Raw genomic sequence first — 24,671 nt, 5'->3', positions numbered from 1 at the left:
ATTTTTTATATGAAAGGAACCTAGGGCAGATTAGTCATGTTCCATGACTGGTTCAACCAAGAAATCCCACATTTATCATTCACTGCAAAGTCTGATAACCAATTGTTCAATCTTCTAAATCTGAACATACAACATGAAGATTGCTAAAGGGACAATTGCTTAGCCTATAAAAAAATCTGCAAGAAGAAAGAGAGCTGCTTTAGAGAACCTCATCTATGCCAAGTTAGCTGAGAGAAGTTACCCATGTCAACTTCTTAAACAGTCAACAAAGTGCACTATGTTCTGTGCCCAGGTAAGTCTTGGGAGTACCCTGAATAACAAACCATGATGATTCATGTGCCGCAACTTAGAATCTTAAAACTTTTGTGAATCCTTTTTCTCGGCTTGAAAATATTCAAAGGCGGGTGCATATTAGCCACACCTTTAGTAGGTCAATACAGCAACACGGACTTCACTTTTATAGCATAGCTTGCTGTTTGGGTATAATAATAAACTATTTTCCATGGTACACGAGGAAATAGTCAATAGCCATTTCAATATATTCCCTTCAAAAAAATTCTATTAAAATTAATATGGTCTCACAGCAACAAATGCTCAAAGTGTTGTTAAGTACATCAGTTTTTGTCTTTAACCAAAACATTTTGAATATAGCAGATGTAGAAAATACTGAAACAAGACTAGCCTCTAAATTTTGATGATGTACAATCTCAATGACAAATGTTGACTTCCCTGGCCCTCTAAAATGAGCACAATGCCTACCTTACTGATCCCAACACTCATGTAAATACACAGTGCTGAATTCAAAAACACCACTTTATCCTTGAAAATGCTCTGCACCTGCCAAAGCATAACTAGATATGACACAGAGGGAAGTGATGCTCACCCCCTGGAGCATGCACATAGGAATCGTTACACTCACCCCTGATATTCAATGTACTTGTAGATCATGCCGGCGATCACCATGGCAACAATGGCATAGTACCAAGAGGAGATGAACATCAGAGCCAGGCATACACTCATGCCTAAGAAGGAAAGTGTCCTGGAAAAGTGAGAGGCGAGGGCATGAGAAGAAGAAGAAACCCTAGATTTTACATACACATTTGCAAACATCTTCTATTATCTAGAAACAGGTAATAAAAAGCAACAGAACCCTTTCCACTCAGGGAAGAAACAAGTTACTTACAACCACCACAGTTCTCCAGTGTTGCAAGTATTTCAACAAAAGATGCCAATGCTTGAGAGCCGTAGTTCGTGGTAACCTATTTCTTCTCTAGCATTGTATATTGTATACATGGACATACATGAATTCAAATAGCAAACAATACGGTAACAGCAAATTGTAATTGCATTTATCCAACTCTTACTACCCCTGACGAAGCGTCGAAGCGCTTTTCGGCAAGTAGCACACTATTCCGGAACCCAAAAAGGATTATTGGTGAATTAGCATTGGAAAATATGAAATTAATTAGAGCAGTGGACATGTGAGTCTGTTATTAAGTCAAGTCTTTACCAATTTAACCATAATATTCAGCACAGGTGAGAAAGTGGGTCACCTTACTGAAATAAGTAGCAAAATAAACATTCTTAATTGCTGATTCTTCCCAAATTCTGCTTCCAAACAGTAATGTCTCACAAAGGCTTCTCTGCTCTTTCATGTGCCCGATATGCCAATGTCCAAAAGAGTAAGCTCTGCATAAAGGAGCGGTGTTGTAGGCATGCCTTTTATTAACTTCAATGCTACCCGTAACTGAGTGGTCTTAGAGTGACTGAAAGTGATGGCCACTGCAATCCACTTTGCGATCCCATACTATCTGCCCTGTTACCCCATGCTTCTGCGATCAATGCCAGAAGATGGGACTGTCCTTGCTGGGTGAGCCAAAGTAAATACATATCTGGTATGTGCCCTTGTGGGTCTTTTGTTCTTGTCTATTGAATGCAGCTGAACTACTCGCTGCAGAAAAAAGGAATTAGAGAGAATGACATCCAAACATCCAGTTAATTCTGTGACATTTTGAAGGACCTTTGTAATGATCTTGGGAGCTGCTCAAATAATGACTCTGGAGTGAAGCTACGGCAAGAAAACCACCTAGATGGTAAAAACATGGATGTCACTGATTTTCCTCAAAGATCTGAGCAGCAGAAGTAACTTTCTAAATGTGATGAATAGTATTTCGTATGTTGTGAATCTTACTGTCATATCAGCTCTGATACGTCGCTGCCTTCTGGAAGATGTCATTCAAAAAATGCCATCCCAACAATCAAACAACCTATTCTGCACTTTTTGATAGAGGTGGTGCTCCTCAACCAACCCCAGCTAATATTCACTATGTTTATGGTTGCTTTGATTATAGCAGAAGACGTGTTGAATTGAGCCTTTTATAGTTTCTCAAGTTGTAGAAACAATACCAGGAAGGGTAAAGGGAGTAAATGTAATCTTTTTTTCCTTATATAAGAACCACAATAGTTATCACCTTCACCAGTTTCCCAAATGATTCACTAAGCTGTAAAGAAAGCAGCTTGGCTCATTGGCTGTGACGGGCAAGTCGTATCTCTTAGGGGCCCTCTGGTAGGAGAACGCAACACTGCAGAATCTTTGTTGTATAATCAGATGCGGGAGTGTCTTCACATCTGCCATCAGAGCTATGTAGTCCACCTATTAGCTTCCTGTAGCGCCCTTGAGTGTTTCCTCATCTTCTTCTTTGACTCATCTTCAAGTTCATCGCCCTACATAGTGCCAGTCTTGAATTGTTGAGGGGGTGTGACGGGCAGTACTGGTGCGTACTGTGTCAGTACAAAGACCATCTGCTGCACTGGTGGACCACGTCGCTGTGCCAGATTAGGTTTTTTGGACTATAGCTTCTAAGTCATAGCTGAGGTCTGCCTGTATCTTTAACATCAGTGGCACTTCGTACCAAAGTCTTACGTTGTAATAAGAATCATAACTTTCCAAATATTTGGTATGTCTTAAATTCAGTGCTGGCCACCCTTCTCCTGGAAGGAGGGGTGTTGTCAACTCTCTGGATCGACCTTTCTATGTCCTTGGTACAGGCCAGGATCTCCCTCTTAGTCATCATGTATTTCACACACAACATTCCCAGGCTGTAAGCTGGGGCGTCATGACCTCCTTATAACCATCGCCCTTCGCCTCACCATCCTGCTTGTTACGCAAGATCTTGACCGGAGGTTCTGCAGTGGCCTTTATAGATAATGTTACTGTCTAGTAATAGAAAGCATCTCTTCAATGGCTTCCAGATGGGTTGAAACTGAATTGAACCTGATGTCTGAAGACCATGGCCGTCTTGGAAGACCCCTGAAGGGCTCCGAGACAAATGCCTCCGAAAAGAGCTAACAGGCTACCAACCTAACATGCTTGTCCTTTTGGTACTGTATTTAACTGTTAATGATACATCTGAAAACTGCCAAATAGAAAAGGACACTGAACAACGACAGAGAAAAAGGTTTAAATACATTATAAACACCAAAGGAATATCATTCTCTAAATAGGTTCACCAGGCACAAGCAAAATTCTGCTCCCAAAGGAGTAAAACAAAGAAAATTCTTGAAATAAGCAGGGTCCTGTCTTTAGAGATCCTGTCAGGCAGAAGAATAGGTGAACAGAGGGTGAAGGACAATGCACATCTTTCTGGGATACTGAAGTGGTGCGGCTATCTGGATTATGGTCCACATTTTATTCTTGGAGCTTTAAGGCATATATTCATCCTCTTCATTGCTTTCACTTCTATTTTCTAATGGAATATATCTGGTCATGTATTTTAAGCCTGCTCTGGTGGTTTCTTAATGTGGTTTTAAAAAGTAGGACAAAAGAAAACAGACTATATATATGGATGAGAGACGTGAATTATTTCATTAGTCACCTTAGGAGTGTGTTTAGGGGGGGGGGGGGATTGGGGAGGGTTGGAGGGGTATTCAATAAACCGGTTTGTAGTCCGTGAGAGTTAGTGATATTATTAAAGAATTCATGATAAAGGTACATTTCATTAAATGGCATGTCATGATTTAATATTTTAAACATCTAAGTTTTCCTACTTTTAGTTTCTCTTTTTCGCCAATACTGGTAGGGTTATTTTAGTGCTTCTAAACTTGAAGGAAAAGCAAAAGTGGCTAACAGTCTTAACATTTGTGTGTCGTAACAATGCATGTGGACAGGGTTTTTCCAGCGTGTGTTTAAATAAGTCCGCTTTTATTCGCCGCTTTCCCTCGTTCATGCCTATTAGACCTGGCATCCTTGGCGTGGTTACCCCTGACTTTTTGCCTCTACCTCCTGTATTTTTGACGCTGTGCTGGATTTAGATTTTGCTGGTATAGATGCTTTGGGCACTTTGCCACTGCTGATCAGTGCCAAAGTGCAAGTGCTCCCTGGTTAAATTGTTATTATTATTGGTTGTCCATGATTGACATATTTGTTTTACCAGTAGGTCCCTAGTAAAGTGCACTGAGTGTGCCAGGGCTGGTGATTCAAATGCTAGGTGGGCCTGCAGCACTGATTGTGCCACCCAGAGGAGTAGCCCTAAAATGGTGTCTCAGGCCTGCCATCGCAGTGCCTGTGGGCAGTTGCTAACTGCCATGTTGTCCTGGCCAGTGTACACACTTGCCAGGCCTGACACTTACCTTTTCTTACACATTGGACACCCCTATGGTAGGCCCAAGGTACCCCCCTGGGCAGGGTGCAGTGAAAGGTAGGACATGTACTAGTGTGGGTGACATCCTGATAGTGAAATACTGCCAATTTCGTTTTTCACTATTGAGAGGCTATCTTGCCCATAGGTTAGAATGGGGAATGCTGGGTATCATATTTACCTGCATATCCCATAGCGGCAAGATAGACATATGAAGTCTGGTATCCCTGAACTCAGAATTTGATAATGCATCTTTTAGGAAAGATGGTTTTTAAATTCTGTGTTGGAAAATAGCACTTTTAGAAAGAGTCTATTTTCCTGTTCACCCTTTCTGTGTGCCTCTGCCTGTTTGAGTATTGACTGTCTGGTTTGTGAGTGACAGGGGCTGGGGGTGGCTGCAGGGGGCTGGGCGAGTCAGCACTAGGCTGAATAGACCTATCTGCACTTAGAGTGGTGGGAGGAGTTGCACCTGGGCCTGAATAGGGCTGTGCATGCCTTCCACAATGCTGCCTCCACCTCCTGCAGTGTGTCTGATGGCCCTGGCCTCCCCTCACAAAGAAAGAAGACATGCCCATGCAGAGGGCACCTAGAACTGGTTTGGACTGGATCCTGGACCCCTCACATATGTAAGAACAAAGACTTTTGGGGTATAAGTAGCTGTGCTGAAACCCCAGTAAAATTCGACTTCTACAATCAAGAGGAACCTCTGCCAGAAGAAGAACAGCTGAGGAAACTGACAAGGAAGCCTGCCCTTGCTGTGTGCTCTGGGGCTGACCTGCAGTTTGCTGATTCCACTAAAGGAGAGGAAGGGGGACTTTGCTGTGTGCTGTGCTCCCCCACCTGCTGGAAGATAAGACTTTGCTGTGTGCTGTTTCTCCAAGTGCTGTCCTCCTGTTGGGAACTCAGGGATATCAAGGTTCCCAAAACGACACTTATTGAGAAGCTGAGTGCGTGTTTCTGCGCACAGCCGGTGCCTGCTGGTGATCAGTGTGTACTAGAAATAAGGATCCCTATTTGGACAAAGATCTAGAGATCCCCAGATCTAACAATGCATTGTTAGATCCCCAGATCTAACAATGCCTATTGTCAATAATTTTTTCCTGTTCTTCAACCTTTCCTTCTTCCTTTTCCTTCAATTTGCTCTTGCATGTACCTTTACTTTATCTCACCTCCCTGCCATCTACCGAGCAGGGCAATGTCACCCTATTTCAAAGATGGCATGGCTGGAAAAACACTCAGTCTCTAATTCTATTCTTCATGCAACTTCAAGCCACCCTAGAAAAATAACTGACAACTTACCCTATGAAGAATTCTAAGGATGAGAAGAAATGGTATGGTTCAGAACAAAATTTAAATTTAAAATGACAGAGTTACAAAACAAGGTTATAAACTACAATAATGTCAAGGCACTTCAAAGTAAAATCTACGACAAGGGAAAAATTGCTGTTTGAAGCTTCATTTAATCTCTGGAATTCAAAATATCATGCATTCGGTATCATAGAGATCATGGGGAAATAAGAATATTGATTAACAAACATTGGAACCTACTGACTCAAGATAAAATATGGAGTGTCCCAAAATAGCCATTCATAACATATAAAAAAATGAAGAAACCTTTAGTCAAACTTATTTAACAGTTACTTCAAAAAGCTAGCCATAGGAGAAAATACATGGCCCCAGGTTTTTATGCTTGTGGTATACAACTATGCACAAAGTTCTACCAAGAGTTTTGGAAAAAAGAAAAATAAGTCTACAAAATATGAAATGTGTCGATTTATAAATTATTTAACAACTTTATTCCTTTTGGCCAACAATATATAAGCACAATTCAAACGGGACTCAGGAAGTCCAGTTTTCCAAAGACTAATGATTCAATGGTTTGGTAAAACTGATAGCGTCAAAATCTTTCAGGATGATGTCCTTATTTTTGGGATGATGACAATTGAACATGATAGGAGGTTAAGAGAAGTAACGAACACTTTAGAGCTAAAGGGTTTAACTTTGGGGATCTAAAAATGTGTGTGGCGTTCTCAAAATGCGCTTTTGCTTAGGATAAGATTACTTACTTGGGCTATGTTATTAATGTTGATGGTATAAAAACCATGTCAATATTAACTAATGCTATTCAATGTGTTCCTGCACCGTGTAATAAGGATGAAGTCGGGGCGTGGCCAAGCCGCCGACCGTAATGGCCGCGTAGGCTTGGAGCTCCACCGTAGAACCTCGGCATCCGACTGCCCATGCGGCGTTCCCCATGACTACGAGGCCGGCGAAGAAATGTGGGAAGCGGTGAGGGGCGGCCAGTAACTACCACGACCCAGGAGGAGCCCATAGTCCGCATCAGCATTGATGCGGTAGGCCCATGAGAGGAGAGGCCTACTGCCATGTTAGAAGCCAGGGGCTCGATTTACTCGGAGCTGCTGATCATTCCAGACAGGCTGTAGATGCCCAACGCGGGGACGGTGAGCTGTGTCGGAAGTGGCTGTACAAAGACGAGGTAAGCGGTAGGGGCATTAAGGGGCGCTCAGTACAGTTCCTATTGGATCAGTGTACCCCACAGACTTATATCCGGAGGCCCCGTGGCAACAGGGGCCACGGGCGAGCCTGAGGACCAGTCCCGGGCCGGGAGCTGTGGGGTTGTATCAGTGCTGCCGCACCTCATACAATATCGCATGAACCTTCAAATGCCACTGACCACCACCCCTCCCCAGCCACATAGTCTGATGCTGTGAACAGGAGCATGAACTGCGACATAAGCGCCGATTAACATTGGGGCGCCTTCAAAAGATGGCACAAGGCCAGGCCGAACCACTATGACCCAGGGGGCATAATCGGAGACAGGATATTAGCATTCTGCACATCCAATACTGCAGTGTCTTCGCACTAATTGGAGCACACAGTTAACCGCCCACGCTTGGCCAACTACCCTTCTAACAACAGGCCAGCGGAGCGGACACAGTGTGTCAACATGGCGGACGGAGGCGTACCACAAGCAGAAGCAGTGACTGGATCTGATACCATGTTATCGGAACACCGGGCAGGCTTCAAGGCCCTGGAAAGCCACTTTGATGCCCTAGATGAGATTTGACACCATGGGCATTAGACTTGACCAGCAGGAAGGGCGCATAACAGTTGAGGGCAGAATCTCCGGCCTGAGGATGGAACCGCCCAAACCACCAAAAAACTCGAGCGCATGGAGAAGATACTTTTTTTTAACCTTTGTTTATTAGTTTTTGATAGTGAATAACAAAAAACAGCAGACAATCACTGCAGCACATCCGCAAGTAATACAGAACGAAGCAGTATACATCATTAAGACATTTAACACATTACATGTACCCCATGCTCATATTAGTTGAGTCGACGGCTTTCAAACAGTTCCATAGTCCATCATTCCATACTGCGTATATGTCCTCGAAATTGGCAGTATTTCACTATCAGGACATGTCACCCACACTAGTGCATGTCCTACCTTTCACTGCACCCTGCCCAGGAGGGTACCTTGGGCCTACCATAGGGGTGTCCAATGTGTAAGAAAAGGTAAGGGTCAGGCCTGGCAAGTGTGTACACTGGCCAGGACAGCATGGCAATTAGCAACTGCCCACAGGCACTGCGATGGCAGGCCTGAGACACCAGTGGGCCACAAAGAGATAGACATTAAAACGTTCCAGAAGGGGAAACTCATTGCGCGACCACCTCCCCGGCTCCCCACACATGCCCCCACATACAAACTTCAGCAAATGCCCACAGCATGGGGGAAACAAAGCACAGCATCATCCCCCTACCTCCCCTCTCATGATCCACTTAGAGGACCATGAGCTTATTTCCCTGCAATCATCACATCAGGATCAACATTGCAGCTCATGTGGTGTCTTCAGGGGTGTGTTGCAGGAGGTACTGTTTGAGGGGTCCCCATATATCCTTGGGTCTGGATCTGCGGGGTAACGATTCCGCATATATGGCACCATGGTCTTGACTATATATCAAATCATCGAGCCACTGTTTAAATTTGGGGGCACGTCCCCTACCCCACCTGCACGCCACCCTTCTTTTTGCTAACAGTAACGCAAGTGTGACATAACGGCGATAGGCCTGTGGAAGCCGCTGAGTATATCTCAGCAGTGCCAAAAGTGGACTACAATCAATGACATCTGACGTCATTTGTGTGAGTGCCTCAAAGACCTTCCGAGACCCGGGGGCATTCTCACGCTAGATGTAAAAAACCAGCCCCTTGGCTACCACAGCGGTCACAGTTATCAGTGTCTCTCAGCTTGAGTCTGTATAGCTTTGCGGGTGTGCAATATATACGTTGAATGTATCAAAAGTGAATAATACGCAATCTGCAGCTGGAGGAGATGCGTGCAACTTGCATACAACAGTACCTCCACTGTTCAAGTGTTAATTCAAGACCCAGATCAGTGGACCAGTGACGCAGTGCCGCATGCCTAGGCTCCGGCTGGTGGGTACGTATAGTATGATATAAAGTAGAGACCATGTGCCCGGGGCCATCAGCAGTCAGCATACGATGTAACGGCGCTAGGGGCTCCGGTTCCTTGGGAAACTCCGGGATAACGGTCCGCATACCCTGTTGTAACCGTAAATATAAGAATGTATCTAACGGAGTGGGAGTCGTCTGCCGGAAGAATTGTTCAGCTGAGCAAAACTTCCCTTGTATAAAGAGATCTCCCCATGTAAAAATGGTCAGTCGGGCACACAATTTATGAAACCCCGTTTCTTGTAATAATGACATCTGGGGATGATAGGAGAGAGGCAGTATTGGCGAATATATGATTGCGGCGTTAAGACGACGACCAATTCTATGCCATGCGGTGACTGTACTCGTGAGAGTGGTGGGTGGCACGTTTCTGGCAGGAGCGGGCTCATGAATCATCCCACACAACGGAATCGGGTCCGCCAGCCAGTTCTCTGCCGCAATTTGAGGCATACAGCGTGGGGGGTTCATCCAGAAATAAGCATAATGTGCCTGCGCACATTCAAAATATAGTTCAAAATCTGGTAAATCAAACCCACCTTACACATACGGCCTCATGAGTACTGTCCATTGCAGGCGGGGCTGTTTGCCTCCCCAAAATAATCTCAGCAATTCCGTTCTGAGGGAAGCGAAAAAATGTCGCCCTGGATGATACAGAATATTCAGAAAGAGATATAAGAACTGCGGGAGAATCACCATTTTTATCAGGGAGGCACGGCCAGCCATTGATAAAGGCAAAGCTATCCAGCGTGTGACGTTGCAGGAAAGGCGTTCCATGGCTGTGCCATAATTAAGGCGTAGAATCTCATCGTGGGTATTTCCAATTTGAATCCCTAAGTAGCGCAGATCTGTATCGCACCAATCTAAGGGGAAATCAAGTGCAAATTTTGTCACTGCAGACATGAGGGGAAAAATCAATGACTTCGCCCAATTAATATGGACTCCAGAAAGGTGTCCAAACATAATAAATTCCCGCAATATTGGATTAAGATTGTTTTGCGGATCCCTGACATATAACGTCATATCGTCTGCATAAAGCGAGATTAGGATTTGTCGCAGGTTACATCGCAACGCACGTTCCCGATGGTGCTGCCTTTACAGGCTAAGGGCTCTATCGCAAGGGTGAAGAGCAGGGGAGACAGTGGGCACCCCTGTCTAGTGCCTCGGGATATGGGAATTTCAGCAGACATGTGCCCATTTATGAGAATTCGGGCAGTGGGGCGAGTGTATAACAGGCGTATCCAGGAAACAAAGATCGCTGGGAAGCCCATCCGGCACAGTATGGCATGGAGATAATCCCATTCCATGGAATCAAATGCCTTCGTGGCATCTAAAAAGACCGCAGCCATGGGTACTTCCGGCGCTACATTCTGGAGGATAGAAAATAATGTACGAAGATTATGTGAGTTGGCTCGCCCAGGTATAAAGCCAGATTGATCAGGCAATACCAATTTATCGATTAATATAATTAGTCTATTGGCGATGACCTTTGCCAGGATTTTAGTGTCGCAGTTCACTAGGGATAGGGGCCTATAGGAATCATATGAAGTAGGGGCCTTACCGGTTTTAAGTAGGGACGTTATCAAAGCCGCCCTCATGGATGGGGGAAGTTTGCCATCTTCCATGGATTCGGCTTATACGTCCTTCAGCACTGGGGCCATGATGTCAATGTAAGTCTTATAAAATTTGGCTGGTAGACCATCGAACCCCGGGGCCTTACTAGATTTTTGTTGCATAATTGCCTCTCGAATTTCGTCGAGTTCAAAGGGGGCACTGAGGAAGTCCCTGTGGTGGTCCTCAAGCCACCCCAGTGCCACATCACCCAAAAAGCTGTCAAGTTCTATTCTGCCCTGGCGTTGCGAAGTGTACAGAGTGGAGTAGTGTGTTGTAAAGCATGCTAATATGTCAGCAGTATCCATGTATACCTCCCTCTTAATCATGTCCGCTAAAGCCCTCCCAGGACGTTCCCCCTCTCCATATCTCCTCGCCTTCCAATATTTCCCCCTAAAATTGGATTCCCGAGCTGCAGTATCTGCATAGTCGGCCAGCTTCTCTTTAAAAATCAGCTGTGTTTGGGCGCCCCCTCCCCTCGCCATTTCGCGTTCTAAAGCTTTAAGCTCAACTTCCAATTTATGCAACGTATTCCGCAAATCTCTAAGAACACCAAAACTTTTCGAGATACAGAAACCACCAATGGTGACCTTGAAGGCCTCCCACAATATTTCTATGGAATCCACCGAGTGTCTGTTTCTACGGAAAAAGTCACGTATCTCCTCCATGTGAAAGCTTGCATCTAACAGGGCAGTGGGTTGTAGTCTCCAATGCCGTCTGGGTGTATTGTATCCGGGCATGGTGATCTCTAGCTTAACAGGTGAATGATCGGAGAACCTTTTAGCCAAGTGGGTAATTGCTGCTATGGTGGGAGCTAGTTCCCTCGACAATAGGTAATAATCTAATCGCGCCCATGAACCTGCGTGAGTGTTACTATGTGTGCCCTCTCTAGTGTTCGGGTGTCGAAGACGCCACGCATCCCCCAGGTTGCCCTCCTGAAGGATCTCCCGTAGTACAGCCTGTGCCTTGGTATAGTGATGTGGAGCCGTATTTGATCTATCCAAGGTCGGGTTAATAGCTACATTAAAATCACCGCCCCAAATCAGCTGCGTGGGGCCTATCTCCATAATCTTCCCCCATAGCTCTTTCAGGTGCGTCGATATTGGGGCCGTAGCAGCATACCATAGTAATTGTGGCTGTACCCAAGCGCCCCCATACCAATACATATCTCCCCTGTGGGTCCGTGTGTGCGCCACTGAGCGTGAAAGGCATATTTTTTTTAATTAGGATAGCAGCCCCTCTTGCATAAGTGGGATACGAAGCAGAACATCTGTGGTCTGCTCATTTGGGTCCATGTGGGTTTCCTGCAGCATAGCCACCTGAATATGGTGGCGGTCACGGTAAGAGATGATTTGCCTGCGCTTTCGCGGGTCTCCCAGCCCCCGAATGTTCCAGGAGAGAAACTTTAGGCACGTATCATGTAGACTATCACCAGTTATGTATGTGCCGTGTTGAGGCATCATTCCCTCATCATATGACGATCAAATAAGATACATGTATGTGTTGCTGTGTCTGCAATGACTATTGATGCATACATTAGACATGGCCAAAACCAACCAACTCCATTCCCAACCCCCTCCCACAATGACATCCCAATCATGCCAGAGAATTCTACCCTCCCACCCTTCCTCCCACTCATCACAAACATTACTATTGTAAATTGAACCCATTGAAACAAACTGTGCATTATTTTGTATTTTACCAGGGGTTTTCCCTTATGGGGGACCTTTCTAGGTGGCCCAGCCCGGCCCCTCCAACCCTGAGGCAACGAGATGGGGGTACCTGCCTCTGTCAGAGTCAGCAGGGTGTTCTGCACTTACTAGCCCTTGAGCAGGTATCATAGGGCGACAACACATATTGTCATACCATATATCCCGTATGTCGGAGCGATCCAAGACACACAGCCTGACCTCTCGCACCCTGCCGTGGAGCAGCATTGCTACAGCAGAGACATCAGGTGCGCAAATCAAACTGTCAAAATGTGTTTAGTCTATCTCCTCAAGGCAGTCTGGGGCAGCCACCGTTTCCTTAGGCTTCTTGAGGCGTTTCAGGAATTCCTCAGCTTGTTGAGGCTTAGTAAACAACATCTGCTTTCCTTGATAAGTAATTCGTAATTGTGTAGGATATAACAGCGCATATTCGATTTTGGCTTGGCGCAGCTTTTGTTTCACAGGGAGAAAGCGTCGCCTGTCCTCCTGAACTGCGGCTGTGAAGTCCGGGTAGATTGTGAATGATGTGCCTTCATAATGTAGTGTTTTCTTCTCACGGGCGACCTGCAGGACAGTATGCCGGTCCCTGTGCTAATGGGACGTGAAGCATCACCTGGAGGAGGTCGGGGGCCCAGCGCTCTGTGCGGCCGTTCCACAATGAATTGTGGAGATAGTGCTTCCGACCCAACGGTCTCCAGCAGGAGTCTCTCTATATAAGTCTCCATCTTCCCCGTGTTGGTGCTTTCGGGTATTCCCAGCACGCGGATGTTATTCCTGTGACTCCTTGCTTCCAACTCCTCATTTTTAGCTGCTATGATTTTTAGGAGTTTATCCATTTGGGTAACATTGCTTTGGAGCTGCGTCGTAACGTCCTCGTTATCAGAAATTCTGCGCTCTGTTTCCGTAATGCGCTCGCCATGTTGATCAAGCTTGTGTACTATGTTGTCTATACGTGAGTTCATGGAGTCCATTTTATCCATCAGCGCTGTCAGGCCGTGCCGGGCCTCAAGCATAAGCGCCTTCATTTCCCCGTTGGCACCAGTGTCAACTCCCGCGGAACCAGCTTCAGCACCCACATCCAGCTCTGGCTGTTGAGAACGCATGGATTTTTTATTCTCGAAGTTGAGACGCGGTTGCTTTGCGTCAGGCTTCCCCATTGTGAGCGTGCACTTCAGCGCCAATGGCCACCAGACTACCAGGGCGGATTAGTTAGATGATCCTTGAGTCCAGTATAAGAGCAGAGCACACTGCTGGTAGTCCAACCTTTCAGACACAGCTCCCCTGCTGCTCCCTCCCGACAGGCATCAGAGCGCTACTATACAGTGAGAGGTTGCAAGGCCCCTCAGACACCAGATACACAGGAGCCTCCGTCGAGTACACCGACACTGGAATCAACAGCTATTTTGCCAAGCTGCGGGTCTTGCAAGCAGCCCAGGCATATCCCGTAATATCCCACCTGATGCAACAGGACCAGGCAGATCAGAAGCTGCGCCCGACTTATCAGCGCAATACGAGCCTTGTCGCAGACAGCAGTTAAATCTGGCCCGCGCAGCTGATGATTCTTTGGAATGGCCCTACCTTGCAGCAGTATTGAGCAAATATGAGTTGGGAGACAGGTATTTGCAAATGGTACAGCTACTATATCAGTCCCCTGCGGTGCGGGTCCGCACGGGTAAGCTAATCTCCGATACAATACGTGTGAGACCAGGAACCAGGCAAGGATGCCCGCTATCCCCATTGCTCTTCTCTCTCGCCATGGAACCATTAGCAGTCCTACTCCGGAAAAAAGGGGCACAGACTGGGGTATCCCCCTGGGAGATGGGTTACACGCGGTTTCCCTATATGCGGATGATTTGCTTTTATACATGAAAGATCTGCATAATATTCCCCCAGCCATATCTGAATTATTTCGAATCTATGAAACGATGTCAGGGCTCAGGGTAAACTGGTCTAAATCGGGTGTCTATTCTTTTAATAATAATGTGGCAGAAGTTGACATAATTATCAATGGGACTGCCCTCGCCTGGTACCCTACCACATTCAGATACCTAGGCATTTACATATACAGGTCCCCAATGGATATATTAGATGGTAACCTGGTGCGAGCCATTTCTTCTGTTAAGGCACAGATACAGTTCTGGAAGACCCTCCCATTAAACGTAATGAGTCGCATCACGTTAGTCAAAATGATAATATTACCGAGATTGCTGTACTATTTAGCAAATCTTCCAGTATATGTTCCAGTTAGACTATTTCGAGAAATGGATGGCCTGATCCGAGGCTTGATTTGGAATAAAGGTAGGCCCAGAATAGCATTACAGAAATTACATGCGCCACCGGAACGAGGTGGATTGGCAGTTCCGAACATGAAACTCTATTACCTAGCAGCCCAGTTACAATGGGTCACTAAATGGATGAGTGGCAAAAACATAGCTGACACAGCAACTGTGTCGCCTCCATGGACACAGCCCCAATTGTATAGACTGTTTCATCCGCTTGCGAAGCTCCCCTGCCCACCTCAAATACATATTGAGCTAGCTCATAGATGTTACCGGAGGAGCTTGCAACTCACCAGAGATACAGTCCCGTACGCCCAGACATTGCCACTCACCGGTGCACCCAGAGGCAGAGACGCTGTGACAGAAATAGAACTGGCGTCCTGGCGTGAGGCAGGCGTGAAAACGCTGGGCGACCTGTACGTTGAGGGCACACTTTTTTCCTTTGAAACCTTGGTAGGAGATAGTGGCATACCTGCGGGCCAATTTCTTCTACACACTGCTATAATTCGGGCATTGACGCAAACATGGGGTGAGTTGACAACTGAACCGCCAACACATTTGCTGGTACATTGTTTGCATGTCATGGGGGAGGGATCGCATGTGATCCACTGGTTGGTACAAGCTTTACTCATACACGTTCTAAAACCGTTAGCGAATCTTCGTGCGCACTGGGCTGAGGATAGAGGCCAACTCTGGTCCGATAAAGAATGGGGATGCATATTAGCCAGGCTACATACATACCGCGTAACTCCAGGTTTAAACTTCTACAAACGTATATATTGCATGGAGCGTACCTCTCACCGGATAAAATAAACAAATATTTAAATATAAATACCTCTAGTTGCCCGCGCTGTCGGCTCAATGAGGCGGATTTCCTAAATGTGCTGTGGTCCTGTCCCTCACTCCAGACATACTGGTACAGAGTTGCAGAGACACTCGCGAGGTGCACCCATGCTCAGATACCCAACACGTGGGAGGTCTGTATCCTGGGGCTTTACACTCGCACTAAAAATAATAGGGTGAGCTCTAGATTCCGCGACCTGGGCCTCATAACTGCGAAACGGCTGATTACCAAACGATGGAAACACGAAGATCCTACTGCGTCGGCTAGTTGGCTGAAATCCCTGGAGGTATGGGCACAGGCAGAAATCACCGTTCTCCAAAGGTAAGAAACGGCAGGGCTGCGCAAGTATCCAATAGCGCAATCCTGGGATGATATCCTCAAAACACTAACACATCCTAATGCTGCACTGCACTCACCTCCTTCGCAGCACGCAGGAGACAACGCTGGAGAGGACACCCAGTAAATATACCACGCTGTAGGTGTTGTTGAGTATCTGCCGAGATGAGACTTGAACTTGCGTTTCTGAGGCACATTCCATGTAAGCAAACTCTGTTATACGTCACCCTGACATTCATTTAGCCATAAATAAAACATTAAGCGCGATTCACACTGCCCACCAATGACTCGACTTAGCTACAACATATATCAGATGTCACTTTTTGCAATGTTTTCATTAATGGCATTTACTTTGATTTTTTGTTTCTCTTTGTTTTCTTTTAGTTGTAGTTTACATATGAACATAATATCTATCACTTCCAAAGATATACATGTATATTGCTTAGGCACCATTATTTGCAATGCTCCGGCATGTGATATATACGTGGAAAGTAATGGTAAGCACTTGGGTGAATTTGAAGACTTCGAACAGCTGGCAGGAAAATGCACTAATGGTATGGAAACGCTGTTATGTTAATAGAGATGACGATATGCACATGTGCAGGGAAACTGCAACATTTTATGCATACAGGAAAGTACGAATGTTATAATTGTACATACTATAGTGTTTACATGATGGAAAAGTCTGATTCCACATACGCAAGTTCATAACTGTATGTCTTTTGCTCTATGTAACCCATGTACACCAGTATGTTTAAGTGCGACAAACAAAATGAAAATTAATAAAAGAATGAATGAATGAATGAAAAACGATTTATATCGCGCAAACTAAGCCCAAAGGCATCAAGGCGCCTAACAATACGATCAAAAACACAGAACCCAGCTCACGGATATGCCTTAACAAAAAGCCAAGTCTTTAATGCTTTCCTGAACAGGGGGACCGAAGGTTGAACTCTAATTTCCATGGGGAGAGCATTCCAAAGCTTAGGAGCTAAATGAGAAAAGGACCTTCCTCCCCACCTGGCTCTCCTGAAACGAGGCACAGATAGCAAGTTCTTTCCTAAAGAACGGAGATTTCTAGAGGGGACATAGGGTACTAAGAGGTCCTTGACCCCTCGGGCTCCCTGGCCTGATATCGCCCCGTACGTAAGGCTGAGGATCTTAAAGGTGATCCTGGCAGAAATAGGGAGCCAATGCAGGCTCTTCCTAACAACAGTAGCCGAGGAAAGCCTCGGGGCGCCAGTCACAAATTTGGCAGCCGCGTTCTGAACAATTTGTAGCCGTTGCACCAAATCCTTGTCTAAACCAGAGTAAAGGGCATTACAATAGTCAAGTCGTGAGATCACAAGGGCAACCACAATTTGTTTACGCGCAGGGGGAGCAAGATAGTGTTTTATTTTTCTTAAGATTTTGATAATGCCCCAACAAGTAGAGACCGTTCTATTTATCTGTTGGTTCATGGAGAGAGAGGAATCAATCAGGACTCCCAAATTGCGAGCTGAGTCAGTGGGTGTCGGACACAATCCCAAAGAGGGGGGCCACCACTCAGCCGACCATAAGTCACTCTTACCACCAAAGACAAGAACCTCCGTTTTTTCACCATTCAGCTTCAAAGAATTAAGAATCATCCATTTAGAAACTGCCTCCATGCAGTTTCTGAAGCCGAAAGCAGAGGAATTGCCAGGGTGTGAGAGGGACACCATGATCTGGGTATCGTCCGCGTAGGAGACCACCTCCATCCCATAAGATCTTATTAGCTTGGCAAGTGGGGCCACATAGATATTAAAAAGGGTCGGACTAAGAGCCGAAAAGATATTAAAAAAAAAAAAAAAAGGTACCTTGCCAAATCATAAACACATCATCAATGTGCCAACTTCTGACCTTGTTGCGATGTGGATTGACTTGGTTAAGGACAAATGATTTTTCTATGTCGTCTACAAAAAGGATAGCAAAATTAGGGGCAAAAACTGCTCACATGCTGGTCCCTTTGCACTGTTTGTAAAACTTGTCATTAAACATAAAATAGTTATTTGTCAGTGCTATCCATAGGAGAGAGGTAATGAACTCAGACATTACTTTGTGTGGTCTTGGTCTGTTCAAATGATTCTCGATCACCGCTGTACCCCTATCCTGCAGGATGTTGGTGTAGAGGGATTCTATGTCCAGTGTGACAAGGAGTTCATGTGTGGGGGCAAATTGTTTGCGTTCAACCAGATTGATAAAGTATTTGGTGTCTTTTACATAGGAAATGGTGTCAAGTACTAAGTCATGGATAAAGAAGTCGATGTATCTACCTAATGACTCAAGGATGGAGCTGCATCCTGAAAGAATGGGTTTACTAGGGGGATTATTTTGATCCTTGTGAACCTTTGGAAGTGTGTATATAACTGGTGTCCTGGGATTTTTATTATTCAGATAGAGAAGCTCGTTGTGACTAATAAAGCCTAGTTCCTCTGCTTCCTTGGTGGTGGTCTGGGTGAGGTTTTTTATCTCATTAAGGGGGTTGTGTCTCAGTAGTTCATAATGGGTTGTGTTGTTGAGTTAGCGTTTTATCTCATTGTCATATGATATTTTGTCTTGGATGACAATCCCTCCTCCCTTGTCGCATGGCTTAATGATGATATTATCCATGTTTTTTAGTTGAAGGAGACTCTTCTTTTCCTCTAGACTGATATTGTAAGGAATAAAGTTGTGTTGTTTCTTTCATTTTTCAAGGTCTTTCAGCAGTAAATTTCCAAACGTGACGACGGGGGTAGGGAGCCCGATGGTGCATTGAAGGTCGATTTTGGACGGAAGCCTGTCGTGTCATAGTTGGGGGAGACTCTTTATTAAGAAAAAAGTATTTCAATTTTATTTTTTCTAAAAAATTCAAAAATCTCGGTTTGTGTGGTGAACCAGTTGGGTTTCTCTGGGAGTACATACGAAAGTCCTTTACTAAGTAGTGAGAGTTCTGCAGAAGCCAATTGATGGTTAGACAGATTGAAGATGGGGATCGGTTCCATGTTGGGAGAGGAAGAAGGATCCTCCATCCCCATGGTGTTTAATACTGGTAGCCCCATTGATAAAACTTCCGCCGTGTCTGATGTTCTCCTGGTGGGAAGTTGTATCATGGTTTCCCCCTCCCTGTCTCTGTTTGGAATGGTTGGCCTCGTCCTAAAAAATTGGGATTGTTGGAGGGGAAGCTAGGTTCAGCCCCTGCGTCAGAGGAGTCAGAGTCTGCAGATGAGTCAGAAAAAGACACCGGTTGTTTGTTCTTAAACCGGCCTCAGGTGCCTGCCTGTTGTCTCTGTGCGTACTGGGGATTTGTGAAGTAGTCGTCTAGGAGGTATGGGTAGGTCTTCTCTTTGCTATAATTTTTTATATCCTTAGTTACTTTGGTTGCTTTTTTATGGTGTTCAAATTTTTGGAAGTCAGAGATAGTCTTTTCTCATTTCTAGAGGACTGGTCTGGCATCTGCCAAGCTGTCCAATTCTAAAATAGCTTTCTCTAGTAGTTGTATTTCTTCCAACTCCTTCTTGCTGTGTTCGAGAGCGGTGTCTATGCCGAGCACCATCCAATGGCGAGAGCACGTAGTGCCAATGTGAGCAAAACCGTGCTTGGATTTGGGGTTCTGTAAGAAGATTGCTGGGGTATTGCAGACCTGTAAGCCTATGGGTATTATGTCTGCTTTTAAAAGTACTCAGTTAGCATACGAGCATGTAACTCGGTCTGGATATGTTTTTTTTAAAGATGTTCTAGAGCCGTTATTTTGTCCGTGGCTGCATCAGTAGGTGCTATAGATGGCGCAGGTGTTTGGAACAGGGATGGGCCACTTATAATTTTAGCAATGTAGTCCTCTATGTAGGTGGGGACAACTGGTATGGACATAGTTTATTGGTCTTACTTTAGAATAGGTCTGCCTTTGGTATACACCATGAAATGTCTTCTTTAGGTAGGGTACTAGTTAAACTAGCTCTCCAAAGTGGGGTAATAAAAAGCTCACATTCTAAAACGTAATTATTTAAGGGAGTGGTTAAGTCATTTCTAACTGTCGTGATCACTCCTTCCAGTGCTGCTAGCATATCTGAACTTGAGTTCAGGAAGACCTTGAAGACTTGGCTCTTTAGCCAAAGCTAGAATCTTGGCTATTCACCTCTCCTGCTTGCCCGCTAAACCGCCGGGACACCTCTGCTTGAGGTAGCCGTTCTGCTCTATAAATGCTGATATTATATTGATATTATTTGTGATGTGACCTGACCAAACAGACATTTATCAAGTCCACCGTTACCTCCCCGAGCCCAATTCACCCAATATGCTGTACGCTCAAAGACATTACCTTAACTATCATTTACTCTCTCATGAAATGCAGCTTAGAAGAAACCCCTGTTGCACTGCCTGACTGGGCTTATCAGCTGGTCCATGGTAACACGAGAGGGCATCTAAATCTATTTCTGACAGTGCCCAGGTTTCCTGGACACAGCATATAAAGGTTCATCATTGGTGTCATAGGAAGTCTTAATGAGCCTTCTTTCGGCACACAAACATGAAGGCTTTGCCTTGATGGGGCTCAACCTAGAGTACACTGTGGCTCATTGAAAGGCACAATGTAATTACAAGTGACTGAAATTCATTGAAGCTGACCAGAAAGGCTGATTTCTAGGCTAAACAGGACTCTCCCGAGCCAGAGGCACCAGTCAGGTAGTGCTTAATTCACCTCAGCTGGAGGTAACCATGGAGGATTTATTTTTCCCTTTCATCTATATCCTCTGGTAAATATGAAAAAAGAAACCTTCTTTCACTTTCGCTTTCAGAACCCATGTGCGAGTTCCAAGATGTAGTTAAGAGATCCTTTGAAAAGCACAACAAAAAGTTCAAGGGAGCACTTGTCTCTAAATTAACTTCTAGAATACAAAAAAAAAAAACATTGGAATAAATGACCTTTTTTATGCTCCTGCTTACCTGTCACGAGAAAAAGGCAACAGCCTATTGAACAAATATGTGATACATCGAAAAATAAAAAATACATTTGCATGAAAGCCTGAATGCTGGCCTGTGGTCGCCAACAACGAACAAGTTACTTACCGTAGGTAACGCATATTCTGTTGGATACTCTAACTGGAGATTCCTCATATTTAGAATATCCCACAGGTGCCAGAATGGATCCAGAAGGTTTTATATCAGCGGACGCTGTGCAGTTCCCAGTTGTGTTCTGTCCCGAAGTGACAAAGCAGAGCTGCATTTAACTGCCATTCCTGAGTGCTGGTGTCAGTTTCTTTTTAGAAGGTAAAAAGAAATCACTCAACAGAACAGGGAGTTGGGATGGCAGTGGGGAATCTGCAGTTATTTAGAGTAGCCACCAGATAAACTAACTGAAGGCAAGTAACATCTGGTGGATATGTATGATGAACAAGTTAATTACCTTCGGTAACACCTTTTCTGGTAACAACTTTATCTAACCGCAGAAATCTCATCGTGTGAATACCCCCAGGCATCAGACTGGATCTGGATATTTTCAATAGCAATTAAGTCGTGCATCAGTAGGTGGCATTGTGCTACTCCGTGTTGGATCCGTCCCACTCCAGATGTTATGTTAGGCCACTATCTGCACCACCTCCACACGCTGATGTCCGTTTCCTTTGGATTTCTGTCCGTCCTGCCTGACACTTATCCCATAGAAATTAGAATATGCCAGTGTGCAGATCTCTAGATTAGGGTCTTATTAGTGGACTGTACAAGTCCATTCCAAAGAACAGGGAGGTGGGTGGGTTTGTGAGGAATCTGCAGGTAGACAGTCAGAACCAGAAAAGGCGTTACTGAAGGTTAGTAATTTGTTCCTCTAATAGAGACTTCTAATCACAGAACCTCACATTGTCAACCAATATCAAAGCAGTACCTCCAATGATGGAGGGTCTGTGGAATGACTCAAACCAGGAAATCTTGCAAAAGAGATTGGGCGAAGTGCCTGTCTCGCTATACCCAAATGTTCAGACAACAGTGCTTCATCCACGTGCTATGCCCATGTTGCAGCTTGACAGATGTCCAAGACTGGCACATCATGCACCAGTACAAGGGTAGCAGCCTTTGCTCTGGTGGAATGAGCTTGCAAGCCTACTGAGGGCTGCTTCTTGGTTAGTCCATAGCAGATGTTTGCATAATACAATCGATCGGGAGATGATTCACTTTTGAATCTTTTTCTCCTTTTTGGCTCCAGAGAGAACCACAAAATGTTTATAATTCAATTATGATTTCTGGTCCAATTGATGTAAATGATGAGGGCTCTCCTAGGATCAAGACGGTAAAGCTGCTTCTCATCCTTCGAAGGATGAGGTGGAGCGTAGAAAGATGGCAAGGTGATTCATTGCCCAATGTGAAAGAGCGTGTCTACCTTTGTCAGGAATGCTGCTTTTTGACTGGAGGACCAGCTTGATTGGAAAGAACGATGTGTATAGCTGCTGAACTCACTGGGCAGAGGTTATGGGAATGAAGATTACAGTTTTGATGGTAAGCAGGCATGGAGAACTGCTGTGCATGGTTTCAAAGATAGTACACATCATGTAGTCGAGAACCAAATTAAGCTCCCACTCGGGCATTGCAAATGTGTTGGAGGGGATATGTGGATCAGCCCCATCAAGAAACGCATCCCAATACGTTATTTGAAAAGAGATGGCTGATCTGGCTAATGTAAACAGGTAACACTTAACTGTTGCCACAGCAAGGCCTTGCTGGGCTAAGGAGAGAAAAAGCAATAGAATGCCATGCAACTTTGCCTGAAAAGGGGGAATGTCAAGGGAAGAGCACCAGAGTAAATTTCTATCCGCATCTTTCATATATCGTTTTGGTGGAAAGACGCCTGGCTGCTGGAATGACACCAACCACTTCAGGAGTGAGGTCGAAAGCCATCAAATGTCACCTCTAAATGTCCATGCATGAAAGTGTAGGAAATTAAGGTTTGGGGCTGCTGCGTCATAAAGTCCTCCCTAAGGGGCAACCAAGTGAAGGATAGATGCTCATGGTCAGTAGTTGTGCTGGCCCAGTCCAGGGCACCAGGATGACTTGGGCCCAGACCTTCTTGATCTTTTTCAGCACTCTGGGGAAAAGAGGTAGGGGCAGAAACACATACAGGAGTCTCACGTCCCAGTCGAGGCAAAAGGTGTTCCTGAGGAAGAATAACCTTGACAAATCCAAAGTGCAAAAGTTTGTACCATACATGTTCTCTACGGTGGTTAATAGATCGAGCTAGGGTTCTTCCAATTGTTGGAAGATGCTTTGTGCCACCTCCGTGTGTAACTGAAATTTGTGATCCACTAGGCAACATTTGCTGGGTTTGTCCGTCCTGGTGTTTGAAGATCCTGCCAGGTGCTGGGCGATTAGTTAGATGCCCTCAGCATTCAGCCACTTCCAGAGACTCAGGACTCACTACTCCATGCTGACCTGTTTGATGCAGTATCACATGGCAGTCGTTTTGTCCATTAGAATCTGTACCTGTTCTTCCTTGATGATTGGGAGAATGCCTTCACGGCCAAGCAAATCGCTCACAATTCCAGCAAGTTGATGTTGCGTCAAGTCTCCAACAGAGACCAGAATCCTCTGAACTCCAGCTCCCACAGATGACAGCCCGACACAGCAACGATACATCCATTGTGACCATCAACTCTGGGTAGGGTAGGGAGAGGGTTCTGCCTCCAGTCCCAATTGTTGTCAAGCAGCCATCCCTGCAGGTCACTTGCAGTCTCTTCCGAAACCAGAATGGAATCCGGGAGGTTCCCTTGGTGTTTAGCCCACTGAGACTTCAGATCCCACTGCAGGGCTGGCATTTGCCAACAGTCGTGCTCTGCTAGCAGAATGCAGGAGAGGAAAAAGCCAAGAAGTCTCAATGCTACTCTACCTAAGACCCAAGGCACGGGTTTAAAGTTTAAGCCCAAATGTCTTGACTTCATTGAGGCGGAGGAAAGGCTCAGAAGAGTACCGTGTCCAGGAAGGCTTTAATGAAGGGGTGCTGTTACAAAGGAGTCAGGTGTGACTTTGGCATGTCAATGAAAAAGCTCAACGATATCAACAGTCAGTCGTTGTCTGGAGGTGGTTTATGACCTGGCAAGCTTTTCCTTTGTAGCCAGTCGTCGAGGTATGCGAAGACTGGTACTCCCAATGGAGGCAATTGGGCTGCGACTACTATCACTATTGTGAATACACAAGCAGCACTTATGGAGCCAAAGTGCAACACTAACAATTGTGCTTGTGGTCTGCCTAAAACCAATGGTAACGTCTGTGGGACTGCAGGACGAGGAATGTGAAAATGGGCAGCTTTCAAATCCAATGCCAGAGTCCAACCTACTGCTTCCAGGGTGGACATTAATGTGGGCAACTTTGGACAGAATGTGGGCCACGGTGACCACTTTGACCCGGTCATTCTGAAGGAAAAAGTTCTGAGGGTGAAGATTGAGGATGAGGAGAAAGCCTCTTTCCTTTTTAGGCACCAGGAAATTACAATAATAGTAGTCTGTCCCAATCTCTGATGCCAGCACCCTCTTTATAGGATTCAAGCTAGCCTGGCTGATGAGGGCTGTTAGCCCGAAACCGGTCCCAGGATGCTTGTTTCCGGTTCAGGGAAGACCTGGCTTGGCAGTTCAGGCTGGACTGTTCCCATGAGCCACAGGGTCAAGACTGATTTGCAAAGGGCTAGGTCTGAACTGAAGTGGCAAAGTGAGCTAAAGAACAATGATGGATTCAACCCAGATCTGTGACTGAGGGTGAGTGTTTGAAAAGTTTCATCTTCTTGTGTTTTAC

At 45.4% G+C, this 24,671-nt stretch overlaps 1 protein-coding gene across 1 annotated transcript in view; it reads right to left on the bottom strand.

Moving 5' to 3' along the window:
* Positions 1–24,671, bottom strand: part of LOC146769237 (solute carrier family 12 member 6-like) — a gene marked incomplete at its 3' end in the record, with an annotated part of 601,402 nt that overhangs the window by 210,548 nt on the left and 366,183 nt on the right. Inside the window, exon 15 of the mRNA XM_085640509.1 lies at positions 920–1,039. Coding sequence (XP_085496635.1) covers positions 920–1,039 — 120 coding nt within the window. The remainder of the gene's footprint in view (positions 1–919; positions 1,040–24,671) is intronic.

This window comes from Triturus cristatus, unplaced genomic scaffold (assembly GCF_964204655.1).
Source record: "Triturus cristatus unplaced genomic scaffold, aTriCri1.1 SCAFFOLD_289, whole genome shotgun sequence".
Classification (NCBI taxonomy): Eukaryota; Metazoa; Chordata; class Amphibia; order Caudata; family Salamandridae; genus Triturus; species Triturus cristatus.
This window is presented reverse-complemented; position numbering and strand designations above follow the sequence as displayed.